A 15,194-nucleotide genomic window follows, 5' to 3' on the forward strand; every position below is an offset into this window, starting at 1 on the left:
TGCCTATGGGAGTTTGAAATCTACTTGTATGGTACCAACTAGTCAAACAAAAACCTGAACAAGGCTTTTAACCATCACCTGATCAGAAGAACAGAAAGTATTATCCTTCCATTCCTCTTTCAATGTTGTTGGTTTTGTTGGTAACAATACTCTATCAAGCTCGTCTTAGAAGACAATTTTATTAGGATCAGTTCCTGTATTGCATTTTCTTACAGAAATTAATCCTTAGCATTATTTCACCCAGTTTAGAGTGTAATTCAAGCTTCTGAAATTTTCACATTGCAAATAGAGATTGGTGTTATTTTCACCAGGAACTTAAAGGAATGAACAATTTAAAATTTACTCTCACAGAAGCATATATCCTCTTTTTTAAAGTGATGCGATGAGCCATAAGGGGAATATATCAGCACCAAAATGGTTGTAGCCATTAATTTAAGTAATAAATCATAGGTCCTGCCAACAATGACAGCAAACAGATGCTAACAAGAAAATGTATTATTTAATATGTTTTATGTTATAAAAATGTAAGCATTTAGGACACTTCTTAAATTTTTATAATAATATGCATTTAATACATTACTGGTTTGACACATACAAGAATCAAATTTATAGGTTTCATTCAGGACTTGCTTTCTGTTCTGTGAAAACAGAATGGATTCCTGAGAGAGAAAGAGCTCAAGAAGTCAATGTTTCAAATAGATGTTTGCAACCCAATCAAATTGTTTGCCTTGCTGTCTCGAAGTAAATATCATAAGCATTGACTCTCATGAGAAAACAAAAATCAGCTTATTTGCTTTTATGTATACAGAAGTTTTCCCTGAAAGTTGGAAGGAAAACCAAGTGACTATGAAGTTTATCTGTATGTACGGACAGCAAAGGATCTTACCATTTGCCATGAAGTTAAAAAATAATTCTGTACAATCCTTACACACAGAATGTCAATACTGAATAACTCTCAATGAATCTGCCAAGATATAAAAACAGCAGTTTTATTTTCCACTCTCTCTTATTATTTGTTTCTTATATCAGTTGATATAATATCATGTAACACTACAAATATTTTCACTAAAAGCATCACTTGCAAAAATACCAAAACCAAAACACAATCCATGCTAGCAATTAAAAACTTGACCTATTCCATTCCTTCCATTCATAGCCACCCTCCTCTCTGGACCCTGAAAGCCATACAGAAAGATGATCTGATTCTGGTACTGACACATGAGAGCATAAGAAATGCAATTTCGCCTTTTGGCAAGCTCTGCCACACTAAATAGAACCACTGTGCAAACACCTTTCCCAGCCTGCATCTCTGCTGCTGTACAGCCTGCTGCATAAGGTCCCTCTGCAGGAGGGTCAATTGTTTCTAAGATCATCACTGCTTCTTCCAAACATTTTTGTTTTGCTTTAAGGAAACTATTTGGATAATAATACCTCTGTTTCATTCTGATTTCCAATGAACTCTCTTGTTATCAGCACAGTTCCTTTCTTGGAAGTGCTTCACTCAGTGCTTTAAAACACTTGAGAAAGCAGTGATCAGAGTATGGAAACTAAATTTTCTTCATTAAATCTACTGAAGCAGATATTAAAAATGCATTTAATATACTGGGGATGGCTGGTGGGCATCACTGACTGTGACAGGCCAGTTACTGATGAGCTGCTGTCAGACGGCCTTCTCAGCAGGGATCTGTGTCTAAGGCTGCTGAAGGACAGCAATATCTTCCCTTGTGTGTAAGCTCTATTCATCTCCCAAGTATTTACTAAATCACAGACCCCTGCACACAAACCCAGTGTTTCAGCGCATGCTAACAAATGATGGATGGCCTAGTCAATTCGTTATGTCCTGAAAGCGTGATTTCCTGCCATTCCAATCATCAAACCTCTAGAGCCTTCAGAGCTGATCAGTCCTGGAGAATATATTTTGCAGGCTCTATTAAAGGAGTAGAGGTTCTTTCCATTAGTCTCAAACTTTTTTTTTTCCCCTGGCTGATTTAAAGAGAACTCTCTCCTTCCAACAGCACCACAGCTACCATTCCTCTATGTGTAAAGTATTTAGCAAATGTATCTTTGGTACATCAGTGAAAAAGCACTCCTAGAACACGAGCCAGTTAAAAAGACGGATTTTGTTTGTGACTACTAGAAATACTACAATATTTTATTTAAATTCATCTATATGTCTTTATTATGCAACCTAGACAACCTCCAAACCATTTCGTAACTTAGTTTTTTTGATCAAATACCTTTTACAGCAATGGAGTGCTCAAAAAAACCTGTTTTCTTTGTATTTGCCTGGTGAAACGTACCAGGACTCTCTTAATTACATTTCTCTTAAATGCATAAGACACTTAGGAATAAACTTTGCAATGTTCAAAAGGCAGGCTAGCTGTCAAAGAAACAAAGCTTCTAGATTACACCCTTTTCATAGCAAAGCAATATAGTGAACAGTCTTTCTTCAATGTGCTAGTGGAGAAATTTTATTTACCTAATATACATGCCTCATGCCTCTTATTCTGAAACACTGAGCTTCAAATGAAATAGTCCACAGCTGCTGACGAGTTTACTGTCTACAGTACCACAAGTTTTTAAAGGTGGTGTAACAGATATGAGTAAAGTTTAGGTAAACAAGCATTTGGTTACTCTGAAGTGCAAAGACCTTGGATTTCTTTGCTTGCTAGGTGTGATCCAGACATAGCCAGTACAAACCAATCCACATTGCCCTATCGTTCACCTCAACCTTGACCTGGAGATTAAACTCACTTTTATTGCACACAAAGGTCATCTGTGTTAGGTCAAAATTCAAAGTCCCTTGTCAGCTAAGGTTGATATATTCCAACCTTTCCTACTCTAATGCATCAAATTTTTCATGGTGAGGTCATATTCAGCAGACAGTGTATTCAGCAATTTATCGTGCCATTGTAATATAACCCAGAATATGACTGTCCAAAAAACAATGCATGAATAAAATATTTTCCATTCTGATGTAGCAAATCCCCTACGCTCATAAAACTCGAGCCTAGACTCGTTTGCAGGTTTCAGAAGAATGATACATTATGGAGCTGTTTCTAAAATACAGTCAAGAATTACCATTTCTATCAAAATATTCCTTAAATAGAAGCAACATTAATATAATGATATCCTAAAATCCACTAGTCAGTTAAAAAGCACATATGGTCAGTGTTAAAACTTCCACTTCATCCTTCCTTAACAGCCACCATAATCTTGCCTTTAAATCTACAGACATCTGTTGGTCTGTCTGATGACACCAAGCTTGCTTTAGAATGAAATACTTATAAGAAGACTATGCCACAAGACTTATATTCCTATCCTACTGGTGATTATCACATCCATGGAATTTAAGAAGTGTCAGAAAGCACAACCAAATAAACCTCACAAAGCAACACAGTAGTGTACATGGTAATCAAGACAACTCTCCTAGCTTTGACACATGAAAGGATTCCCTTCCCTTCCCTTCCCTTCCCTTCCCTTCCCTTCCCTTCCCTTCCCTTCCCTTCCCTTCCCTTCCCTTCCCTTCCCTTCCCTTCCCTTCCCTTCCCTTCCCTTCCCTTCCCTTCCCTTCCCTTCCCTTCCCTTCCCTTCCCTTCCCTTCCCTTCCCTTCCCTTCCCTTCCCTTCCCTTCCCTTCCCTTCCCTTCCCTTCCCTTCCCTTCCCTTCCTTTCCCATCTTCTTCTGCTCTTTTTCTGTTTTCTTTCTCTATTTTATCTCCATTTTATTTCTTTTTCTTGCATTTTACCTCTTTTCTCTTTTGCCTATATTTTTCTCATCCTGTTGTTTTCTCTTTTCTCTATATTTTTTCCTGCTCCTTTTTTTTTTCTCTCTTTTTCTCTTTTTATTTCTTTTCTTCTGAATTAAACAAAAGCATTTAACACACAGCTCCAACAGACTCAGAATGCATTTTCAAATTATAGGGAACTAATTTCCACATCTGCTTTAAAAGAGCCCCTCCAATCATTGTATTTCACCATCAAATCTTCAAAGGATAAAGGATTGGCTTCTAAGTGGTTTGAATAAATTCCTCAAGGCCAAAAAAAAGGTTTCCCTTTACTCAGCCAAAATGAATGTCACAAGCGTAATAAGTCCTGTTCTCTGTAATATTTTTTTTTTAATGAAAAGAAATGTACTCCCATATAAGGAGTTAGCACTTTGCAAACTGGAAGGGGAAAATATTAAGAAAGAAGAAAGAGATTTTTCAGTACTCAAGAATTTAGAAAATAAAACTTAAATTTTTTGTGTATTTAAACAAAATTTCAAGACTAATGTTTAAATTGGTTTGCATTTTGCTAGGATGGGCAACATATGTGGGAGTGCATGTAAGGTTACACCCCTAAAAATGTGACAGAAAACTACGATGGACTTCCTTCAAAATTAACTTTCATGCTGACACACACTTATATACTTCACCTACTTTTCTATTAATAGGTAATGCACAAACAACTCAAAAAACCTCCTCTTCTCTCTCTCCAAAAAGAAAAAAGCACTCATGTCCTGAAAATCTAGTATTTATATGTGCCAGTGGAAGTTTTCTGCCTAATACCTGTCTGTTGGTGTTGGGAAAGCCACAAACGTGAGCAAAACTATATTTTCCATTCTACTCTGAAACCTCCCACTGCTATCGATATCTAACTTTTAAGTCAGTATCTTCTATTTAATTTGATGAATAAGAAAGGAGATAGTTTTTCTGAGTTATACACTGATATTGTTGATTTATTTCACACAATACTTCATATTACTGGAGAGGATTGGTATCCTTCCTATTTTGGGTCACAGCACTAGCAAGCAGTTTGTTAGCAAAAATCCAACCAGTTACAAGCTCTTAAACACTTGCTCACTGTTATTTAAGTGAAAAGAGAAACCGCCCACTGGTTCAGCCTATCAAAGCTGTGATAGTAGATATAGTAGATTTTCTACCAAGGGCTCAAATAACATCTTTCCAAAGGGAATATTATCATTTGTTCACATAATTACTCTGCACAGTTAAATTTTTATTTCATTTTAGGATTATTTAAAATATGCCACATTTTATTGTGCATCACTTCTTGAAACTTATATATTGCTAATTCTCTTTTCAATTAATGACCCAAGACCTTTCTCATCTCTTATTATCAATCTGTTTACCTGTGAGGTTTACTACAGCTTCAAGTACATAACAAATTTTAAATTATATTAGGTTTTTGCTACATAGAGTAGACAAAAACAACCTCAGTGTCACACTTTGTTTACTCTGAAGTCTAATACAAGAGAAGAAGGTATAAAAGTTTGAAAATTCTACTGTTTCATTGATATTCTTGTTAAATTGTCCAGAACACTTAAATACAGTACAGTGATACAATGCATTTGTCACATGATGGTATCATTTATATAGGCAGAACATGTATTTATGTCATTGCTAAGTACTGAGAGTATAGAAAAATGGAGTTTAAAATATACTTTTAAACTTTTTTTTTTTTTTCAGAATAAGTTTCTAGCACTCACAGGCACAAAGAACTTTGTAAATGAGATTTGCTAGATTAGTGTTTGCAGAGTAATGAAAGGAGAGCAGGAGAAGTTACAAGAAGTTACAATGTTGGGTTTGCTAAGACAACATGTCCAGGCAGAAGAGAGCACAACTGAAGTGCCACACAGCAGTAGGCTGCCTGCTCATAAATACAACCTGTCTAATAACCCTGTGCCTGAGTTCAGAGCCTCGAACCCTGCGAGTCATGGAGGCAGCTATCTGCCCTCTGCTCATGAGCCTCACTGCCTGTCTGCCTCCCCGGGTAAGAGCAGCCTCAAAGAGCAATAGAGCAAAGCACAAAGAACTGTCCTTTCACCTCCACTCAATCTGCAAACACCAGAACACAGAATTGGAAAGAAATAAAGAAAAAGAGGGGATGAAAGAGAAGAGCAGTTCCACCCTCCTGTTTCTCATCACAACCAGTATGGGCTCATCAGTACTGCTTGACAATCTAAGCAACTGCATGAAAGCAGAATAAAATTATTCATAAAGAAGCAACATATTGCCTTGTAAATAAAATTGGCTTCAAGAGAAAAATGAGAGGCCTATCCACCCCCAACTCTAAAAAACAAAACAAGAGGCAACAAAGACGCTGGAAAAGAGAAAGAAAAACCGCTTTCTGAGTCTTATGCTGCTGGTAAAAGAAATAACATTCATACCATACATTTAAACTTCTTAAGGGCATTTGTTTCAATATGAATCACCACAGAGAAAGTGATAAAATGGAGCAGCTAATAAACAGATTATTTTTTCCAACTTACACTGTAACACATTACTGTGCAGATATTTTTTTTTAACTAAAATTTTGCTCAGATGATTTCCAGGCCTGGTGTAATTTAATAAAGCTATCAATAATTTAGAGAAAGAGCAACACAATTACTGAAAATGTGTGGAAAACTGAAGTGATACTAAGCAATGAAGAGTAGAGGACAGTAGAGGAACTTGCATCCCTTAATATGCTGTGGGAACAAAATGTGTACATTCCAATAATCAAATACAAAGATACCACATTAAAACCAAATAGCCATACTCAAGTATATCAACATGAAGCTGTGCAACACATTTTCCACTTGCTTACTGGGAAAAAAAAATAAAAAAATTAAGAAGTACTTCTCTGGCATTTATGCCAGGTTCCCTTATCTTTCTACAACGAAAAAAGCTCCTCCTGATCACATGGAAGTAAGTTTTCACAAGGGACACAAACAGGACAGTACTTTTTTGAATAGATGCACAGAAGTAATGAACTGCACATAGCAGCTGGTTAAATTAAGCTGATAAAAGCAGCTGATACTTTCAAACCCTAGTACTTTGAAGATCTCTGTAACACAGTTTGTACCTAAACAGTCTCAAAAACTTCTGCTTCTTCTAAAGGAATACAAGTGAAAGTACCTAAAGGAAAGTTGGGCTAGAGGCACCAGGTTTGTTTAACAACTTGAAAAAAAAGAAAGAGAAACAATACAGACTACACAAACTGTGCTATGGAAAAATATAGCACTCCTCAATAGACTGAAACACATTTCACAACAGTTCAGTCCAAGAACTTGAAAAACATGGGTTTTGGAATCACTAAAACATGCTCAAGGCTACTGAGACAATTTAAACCATAAGTTTCTGGAATCTCCAGTTCAAGTACAACATGGCGTAAGAAACTCAAACACTCAGAAAAGAACCAAGCCAGAAAAAATCACACATTTAAAAAAAACCCCAAGACAGCATCCTAATGAATTGGCTCACCAAAGATTACATCCATAGAAAGCTTGGTAGAGACCAGAAGACTGTCATGGATGATCCAAAATGTTACTGTATTCCATATCTATCCATGCCCAAAAATCCTTACGGCCTCTTTTAAGACCCAACGCATGCAGAACTGGAACCACAGGGCAGAGGGGGCATTGCTGCAGTCCCTTTATAAGTTGGAGCTGGGAAGTGGGGAACGAACTCTGCTGGCAGCATTTGCTGAAAGTGGAGGCTCCACTTTGGAAGGGTTACTTTGGGGAGTTGCTTGCAGTTTTTTTCCTGGGCATGCAATAGTAGCCACTTGGAAGAACTGCATTTCACAATCAAAAACTGTTTTGGAGCAAACTTTGCAAAGCCAGCTGGCCACTGAGGCCCGGTCACCCTGTGTAAGGGCTGACAGACCAGTTTCTCCCCCACAACACACCCACAGTTTGGAGACACCCGGACCAACACGGTGCTGATCCCACACGTGCCAGCACTTCTCCTCTGCCCCTAGAACCACTCTGTAAGCTCCTGCTTTCTCCAGGGTTTGCTGCCATCCCACCCCTTTGTCTCCCAGACTGTGTGACCGCCAGCAAAGGCGCCATCTCGGGGGCAGGGTATGATGCCATTTTCCTTTCTCTCCCTTGGCCATCTTGGAAAGGGTATGCCCATCGTTTTGGGTCTCTCTTCATTCTGCGAGAGTTAATGACATTTAGCAATTTTCTATCTAGTGGTTATTTACTGTCATTTTTGCCTTTTGTGGTTTCACTTGTTAGTAAACTCTTACTTTTCTCACTTATATCTAGTTGTATTTTGTTTCTCCTTATTGGTGGAAAGGGACAGGTGAAAACAAAGGAGGAGAACTAATTTAAGAGTGCTCCCTTTAAATTGTCTTAAATCAAGACAAAGATTCTGTCAAGAAAACTATAACATTCAATCAGAATTGCACACAAAGAAGAGGAAAATATGTACAAGGTACATACTTGAGAAAGATCTACTAATAAGTCAATTATGTTCTGCTGATAAGAAGCTTTAGGAAAAATTTCTGAGAGAAACAATATATTCTGCCATATACAGAAGAACTGAAACACAACAGTAAACAGTTAAACTGAAGTACTGGAATATCAGTTTGGATATGAATTTAACTCTCAGAAGTTGGACTTTCCAGGACAAGTTAAAATAGTTTTTGAAAAAAGATAGAATTTTAAAGGTCTAACCTACATCTTGTCACTATAAGTAGGTAGCGCTAAGGTGATTTGTACCTAGAACTAGATTCTACTGTGGGCAGCTCCAAATACCATTTAAGAGAGAAACATGCACTGAAAAGAAAGATTTTAACTTTCTCAGGACATTTCCTGCCATGGCCTAAAAACAGTCCCATAATAGCTCATTCGATTTAGACATTAGTTCTCATCGAGGAGAATTGTATATCAGAAGAATATGAGAGAATATGAGAATACCATAGCTGAAGAAAAAGCTGAAGAATATAACACAAAAGTAGCAAAGAAAACCACAAATTATTAGTAAATAGAAAAGTTCAGGTGAGAAACTAAACAGAAAAGGTGGTACACTTCAACAGAAAAGCACAACACTGAATTACCGGTCCAGTAGTGTATGTGTGAAAAAGACCAAAGGAACTACGGATCAGTGATCCAATATTGGCAGAGATTTATTATGCTTAGTGCTCAAAAACACATTTTGATAATCCTCAGGTCATCCAAATACCCTGCTGTTAAATGGAAACATGTTAGGAGACAACTGCTGAGGATGTAACGAATACCCCAAGAATAAAGAAATGAATAATACACTGGTAATTGCCAGGCATGAAATACAAAGCACAGCATTAACAGAAAAATAAGAGCAATTGGATACCTAAGTTTTTGCAAAATAATCAGATTTTAAGCAAAGTAGACTCAATCCATATTTTATGGAAAGTTACAGGGTTGTAAAATATAAGAATTCCCAATGCTCGTATTAAAATACTTATAAACAGTATAAGGAGCAGTTTAATTTTGACTTTTTGACATTAATAAGTCACATGACAATACTCTCACCTCCTGAAGTAGTTCAATAACAGCAAAGCACAAACTACCCTGTTAAAAAATTATTTAGATTCACAGGTAAGGTTGGCAGCTACCTGTACATTAAACTGTGGCAACTGTTTACAGAAATTACAACTTATTCTTAGGGAGAAACTGCAGAACAAGAGTAGGCCCTTTCACAAAGCACAAAAGAGATTTTATACAAATTAGGAGCATAAAATGTGAGGCTTCAGGAAATACAACAGCTGAGGGAGGAACCAAGAGATAAGAGAATATTAGAAAAAAACCTGAGCAGATTAATGCAGAAACCCAAAGACTCTCAAGATCTATGAGGCACTAGGAACCAGAAATATTTGAAAACTGTCAATTTATGTATTGCATTACCAGTGGACTACCAATCCTTCCCAGGGAAAGATTGAAAGTGCAAGGTGAAAGCAGCTATTACGGATGTTAGTACTTTCCTGTTTGAATCAGTAACTGTTACTATATAATAATGAGAAACTGGCTATGGACACCTTCATCACACTGCAGGAACCATGATAGATTCTGGAATATTTTTTTTTTAAAGACCGAATTAGAAATTTGAGGTGGGTGGGGGGCTTTAGTTGATTCTGGCTTTCATAAAGAAAAAAAAAAAATCCAGCCAGAAAGTTCAATCAGATGCTTTTTGTCCTAGAAGAGAATGACAGAATTTCCAAATTATAAGAAAAACTTACTCCACAGTTATCAAACACATCACTGAAAAAGCCTCCCTTTAAGATGGCATACAAGTTTACAAATCTCTGCAGCTTGCAGCTGGCCTCCTTTAAAGATAAGGGTTATATAGAATACCTATCTTCCATATCCTAACATGCATCTATTTCAATACACCTCCCTTATTGCTAAGGAAAGTGGTGGCCTTGGAAAGTATTCTTTATCTTCTGCATCTGACCTGCTATGAGAAATAAACAAAGAGGCAAAAAAGAAATATCACATTCCCAGAAAGAAAATGTGCAGACCTCCTCAAAATATACTTAAGACAGACATTTTTAAAAAGCGATCAATTCATTGCTCATATAGATGATTTCAGCCTTCTCCTAGCATGGGCAAACAAAATTCAGGAGAAATGTACAAGCAAAATTCAGAATAGGCCATCCTCACATCATAATGTGAAGAACAAGATAAGACCATAGCCACTTAATTATGGAAGCAACTACTACAGCTAACCTCTGCTTTTCAGTGCTCACCACACTTGAGTCAGCTCCTTTAGGAAAAAAAAACCATGATTTTTTTCCTAAAAAACCCTATACTACCCTTGCATGTAGCTGTTCAGGAGCCATCAAGTTCTGAAACAGAGGACACAATGTATCTTTTGCAGCACCAAGCAAGTGGACTGGGAAGTAAAGCATATAAGAAAAGCCCAGTCTTTTTTGGACAAATTTGATTAACACTCATGTGCCTATGGATCTGTCTTGGAAGCAGGCTCCTAAAAATAGTGACTGATCTGGAAAACCAACCCAAATTCTAATCTTCTTTCAAGACAACTTTATAAGGAGAGTAGAAAAAGAGAACATGTGCATATGTATGCATCCATGCACACACAAATACACACAAACACTCTCTCCTAATTTCCTCAGCACTAAAGTAATAAAGCCAAGTCTAAGCTCCTTAGACACATGTTGCTATGATAAGTGCTTTTCCAAGAAGGGAAGTACTGTGTAAGGTGAGCTGGGTTCCCAAAATGCAACTCAATGCACTCCCTGAACCAACCACAATGCTTTATCACTTTTCTGTAACAGGGCAATTCTCTCACACTTTCCTGAAAATGAAAGAATTTCACTGGACAGTTTAAAAGCCTAAGTTAATGTTGGCCCTTCATCCACTTACTGTAAGTTACACATAGTGTCAGTTTCTTCTGCCACACTAGTGGTTAAGAGTAGCATATTCAGGAAGTATATGAATGATCTTCTGTTTTGTTAATTTCTCTCTCTCACCAAAGCAGATACAATATCTAACCCCCTACATTCTTCTGTATTGTTTCTGGTAATTTTAGAAACAGCACCACTCTTCTCCCCACATAACCCAATTTGCTTTCCTGTACAATTCACCAATGGCAATGCTCCCTCTGTATCTGAAAAGAAAGTGAAAAACCTGGCACAGTCCCTTAAAACTCTGTTGTAGCTGGTAGCAAGTCAATTTCAGCTATGAAGGTTGGTGCATGGAGCACATCCTGTCATGGATACCTTTCCATCCTAGCCCATGGTCATTTGCAAATGTCTTTGAGAATTCTGAAACAGCTCAGGCAAGGAAGCACATGAATGGCCATAGGTAAAGAGATGATCCCTTTTCCAATTTCAACTGGAATGCAGCGGCAAGCACAGAATTATGGATCCATAAAGTCCCTTCTCCCTAAGAAACAGGGGCAGTGGTGCTGCAGGATGGATTTCACACTTGGCCTCAGCCACAGAGGTTCGGCCTGAGCCGTAAGGTTTTATTCACATCAGAAGATCTACTTGGTGTAAAAGAGGCTCCTGAAGGACACCAGGAGCTTTCACTTGGACGTGTGTCGGGGCGCCGGGGGGAAGCGTTCTTTATTTCGTGCCAACTCCTCAGGTCAGTACTCCGCTCCCAGCGGCAGCTTCAGCGCGCTGTCGCTGCCGTCGACTGTGTGCGTGTGCTGGTGATTTTGTACCGTGTGGGGCCCGGAGCGGGGCACGGGGTGAGGCTGGCGCGGCGGCCCCGGGCCCCAGCCAGCCCGCAGGCCGCCGCCGGGGCCGAGCCGGAAGGCGGGATGCACTTACCTAGGAAACTTCTCCTTCAGCTTCCTCAGGCTCTGCCGGGTGGGCTGCACGTGCCCCAGGAACTGGGCTATCTCATCGTACTGGGCTTTGCTCAGCTTCATGCCTCGCACCGCCGGGGCTGCGCGGAGGCGGCAGGAGAGGCGCGGGACGCGCCGGGGGCGAGGGCCGGAAGGCCAGCGGTGGCGGGGCGGAGAACCGCGGCAAGCCCGGGCCACTCGCTGCCACCAGCCCGGCACCGAGACGGCCACGAGCCGCCGCGGCCGCCGCTTCCCGCGGCTCCGCCCCGCGTCCCGGCCGGGGCGGTGCGAGGGGGGCGGCGCGGGCGCCATCCCGCTCTGCCCGGCTCTGCGCAGCCGCTCGGGCGGGCCGCGGTGCGCGCCTCCCGGAGCCGCGGGCGTTTCTGGCGGAGCGGGGCGGCGGCAGAGTCCCGCCCGGGGATGTGCTCTGCTTGGTGGGCCGCAAATCGCTTCTGCGAGCGCCACGGCGCCTGCGATGGCGGAAGGAGCCGGCGGGGCGGCCCCGGCCCCGGCCCCGGCCCCGGCCCGCTGCGCTGCTGGGGCTGTGTGGTGTGCCGGAGCGCTGTGCTGGGGCGCGGGCTGCGAGCCCCGCTGTGTAACATCTGCAAAGCGTCATTTTCAGGGCCCTTTCCACTAGTCACGCTGAAATGGCTGTTTCTTAAAAAAGGGAAAATAAAAGCTGTAGTTGTAGAGCTGCGGGTGCGGACAGGGCCTGCTGCCTTTTACGTGCAGAGGGTAAAGACTCCTGCTGAGTTTCAGGAGAAAACCACCCAAGTTTGTGCTCGGATTTCCTTCAAAGCTTATTAAGACTTAAACTTAGGCAAGAAGTATTATTAAGTACAATTTAAATATTAAGTATACTGCAAGTCTTAGTTTCTGTGCTTTTCTGGGCGTTTTTATTAACTATTTTGATTTCAAAGATAGGTATGCTCTCCTATAAACAATATAAGCCTAGCGGTTATAAAGAGAATTGGCCATGCAGCTGACCAAAAAATTGAAGTATTCCCATTGATCTTCATTTAACTGCATTCATGAGCCACATACAGGCTACTGCAGTCCTAGCCCTGAGGTTTCAGGCGCTTAAAACTGTGGATTAAGAACTGAATTTCTTATTTTTATAGGTTTTATATTCAGTTCCCTTGCTTTCTCTCTTGGTAGCTTTAGGATCACATTTTGAGGTTTTCTCAGTATCTTATCAGTTTGTTGCAAGAGTACAAGATCTAGAACTTGAATGAAGAGCAAATAGCATGGGTATGTCAGTAGGGTCAGTCATTCAGGTTTCTGATTGAGAATGCTCGAAGAATCCTCTATCTCATGATCTTCCATGAATTTCAGTGAGTTTTGTTTGGAACCAGAAGCCTTCCTAGGAACAGCTGATTCTGATACTATGGCCTAAATATAAGGAAATGCATAACATAAATAATATATTAAATATATATATGTATATATAAAAATATATAAAATAAAAGGAAATGCAGTGAACCTAAGCCAAATTGCAGGCTCTATTCCTTATGCTGAGACCAAAAATAATATGTGAAACTGAACAAAAGAGCATTCTTTTAACGAGGAGTATTATTTAATGTAAAAATACTTTATTTTCTTTAGCTGTGTCAAATAGTGTAGTAGGAGATATTTATTTTTGGGAGGGAAGATGGTATTATTTCAATCTGATATTCACTTTAAAGGCCCGTGAGGATATAATATTCTTGAAATACAGAAAAGGTAATTTTCCCCTATCTTTCCAAAGATTGTAATTATGGCTTTTTCTTTAGAAACAGATTTTAAAGAAAATAATTAAATAGTCCTTCACTACCATTACTACTGCTTATTTAAAAACAATCAATAGTGCTTCTTTAAAAAACCAAACAACATCTTTCTGTCTTTGTTGTGGCATAATTTCCAGTGAAGATGTTTTTAAATACCTTAGTGCTGCTATCTGTAACTTCTATCTCTGTTCATTTTACCTATTCACTAGAATATGTTCTTGATTTTTTTTTTAATAAGTCAAATGACACTTTAGTCTACAACGCACAGAACAATAAAAGTTAGAACTGCAGTACGAAGTTATTAGTCTATGGACCAAACTACAAACGTCTCATATACATATTATGTACACATTGGATATAGTCTCTCCTACTGGATCAAGGTTTTCTAGATTTCAAAATCATTTTTTTAAAAAGCACATTGCTTTCTAACATGAAGTTCACTGAAACCATGGGAAGCTAGTACCATACTATCATAGGGAGGTAAGAGCCCTCAGATGAGAGCTGCTGCTGGGAAGCATTTTGCATGGTGCAGTGCAAAACATAGCTCTGTGAACAAAGTATAAGCCACTCTTTGCCTAAATTAGTTAGTACAGAACTTTTCAAATGAAACGTTCAAAAATCCAGTGAGAAAAAAAAGAGAGCTTCCTAGCAGAAAAGTCCATTAAAAACTTTTTTCCATCAATCAAACTACCTTTCCAGTTCTACTATATCAGATAAAAATCAGACCATCTGTAATTAAGTTGTGGACATCTGTACTGTCAGATGATGTAGATGGTGGAAGTTTGCATAAATCCAATAAGCAGCTGAATGAAATATGTAAGAAAAATAAGAGGTAGGAAAACTTACATTTACATGGCTCCACGAGACTCAGAGCTGCAAATGGTTGGATGCTGGAGGAAGGTTCTCAAGAAGTAGCTACTGTGTGCTTGCTTTGTTCTTAGATGTTTCCATGGTATCTACATGAGGCAGCTGCTCCTGATTTTTGCCTTGAGATTGGTTTCCAATCTATCTATTTTATAAAAAAGATTTCCTTCTGAGGAGAAAGTAAAGAGGAAAAAACTACGGGAAAAACAGACGATTGGGAATGACAAGTCGGGGTAAAAAGAAGAGGACATATAAGCTATTAAGGGAAAATAAGGACAGGGAGACAGAGCAAAACACCTGGCAGAGGACTTCCAGTAATGACCATCCTTCCTTGTAGGTAGTCTTGGGCACAACTGGTGAAGGACATTAAGTAATGGACCTTTGCTCCATTGCTTTTTTTTTGTTGTTTTGCTTTTAACTGGTAGTGTGTGACATCAGTATGTGTCTCCTATTACTTTAAGAGGATGATTGCTTAGTGTGATTTACAGCTAAGTTCA

The 15,194-nt window shown here is 39.3% G+C and overlaps 1 protein-coding gene across 4 annotated transcripts in view; it reads right to left on the bottom strand.

Moving 5' to 3' along the window:
- The window catches only part of CDIN1 (CDAN1 interacting nuclease 1), a 138,323-nt gene extending 125,978 nt beyond the window's left edge, over window positions 1-12,345 (bottom strand). For 2 of the 4 annotated variants that reach the window (XM_056492667.1, XM_056492664.1), the window contains exon 1: window positions 12,051-12,345. In XM_056492667.1, the coding sequence (XP_056348642.1) occupies window positions 12,051-12,151 (101 nt within the window). In that variant the 5' untranslated portion in view covers window positions 12,152-12,345. The remainder of the gene's footprint in view (window positions 1-12,050) is intronic. The other 2 variants (XM_056492665.1, XM_056492663.1) reach the window with 2 other exon arrangements.
- Between the last annotated feature and the right edge of the window lie 2,849 nt (window positions 12,346-15,194).

This window comes from Oenanthe melanoleuca, chromosome 5 (genome assembly GCF_029582105.1).
Source record: "Oenanthe melanoleuca isolate GR-GAL-2019-014 chromosome 5, OMel1.0, whole genome shotgun sequence".
NCBI classification, from domain to species: domain Eukaryota; kingdom Metazoa; phylum Chordata; class Aves; order Passeriformes; family Muscicapidae; genus Oenanthe; species Oenanthe melanoleuca.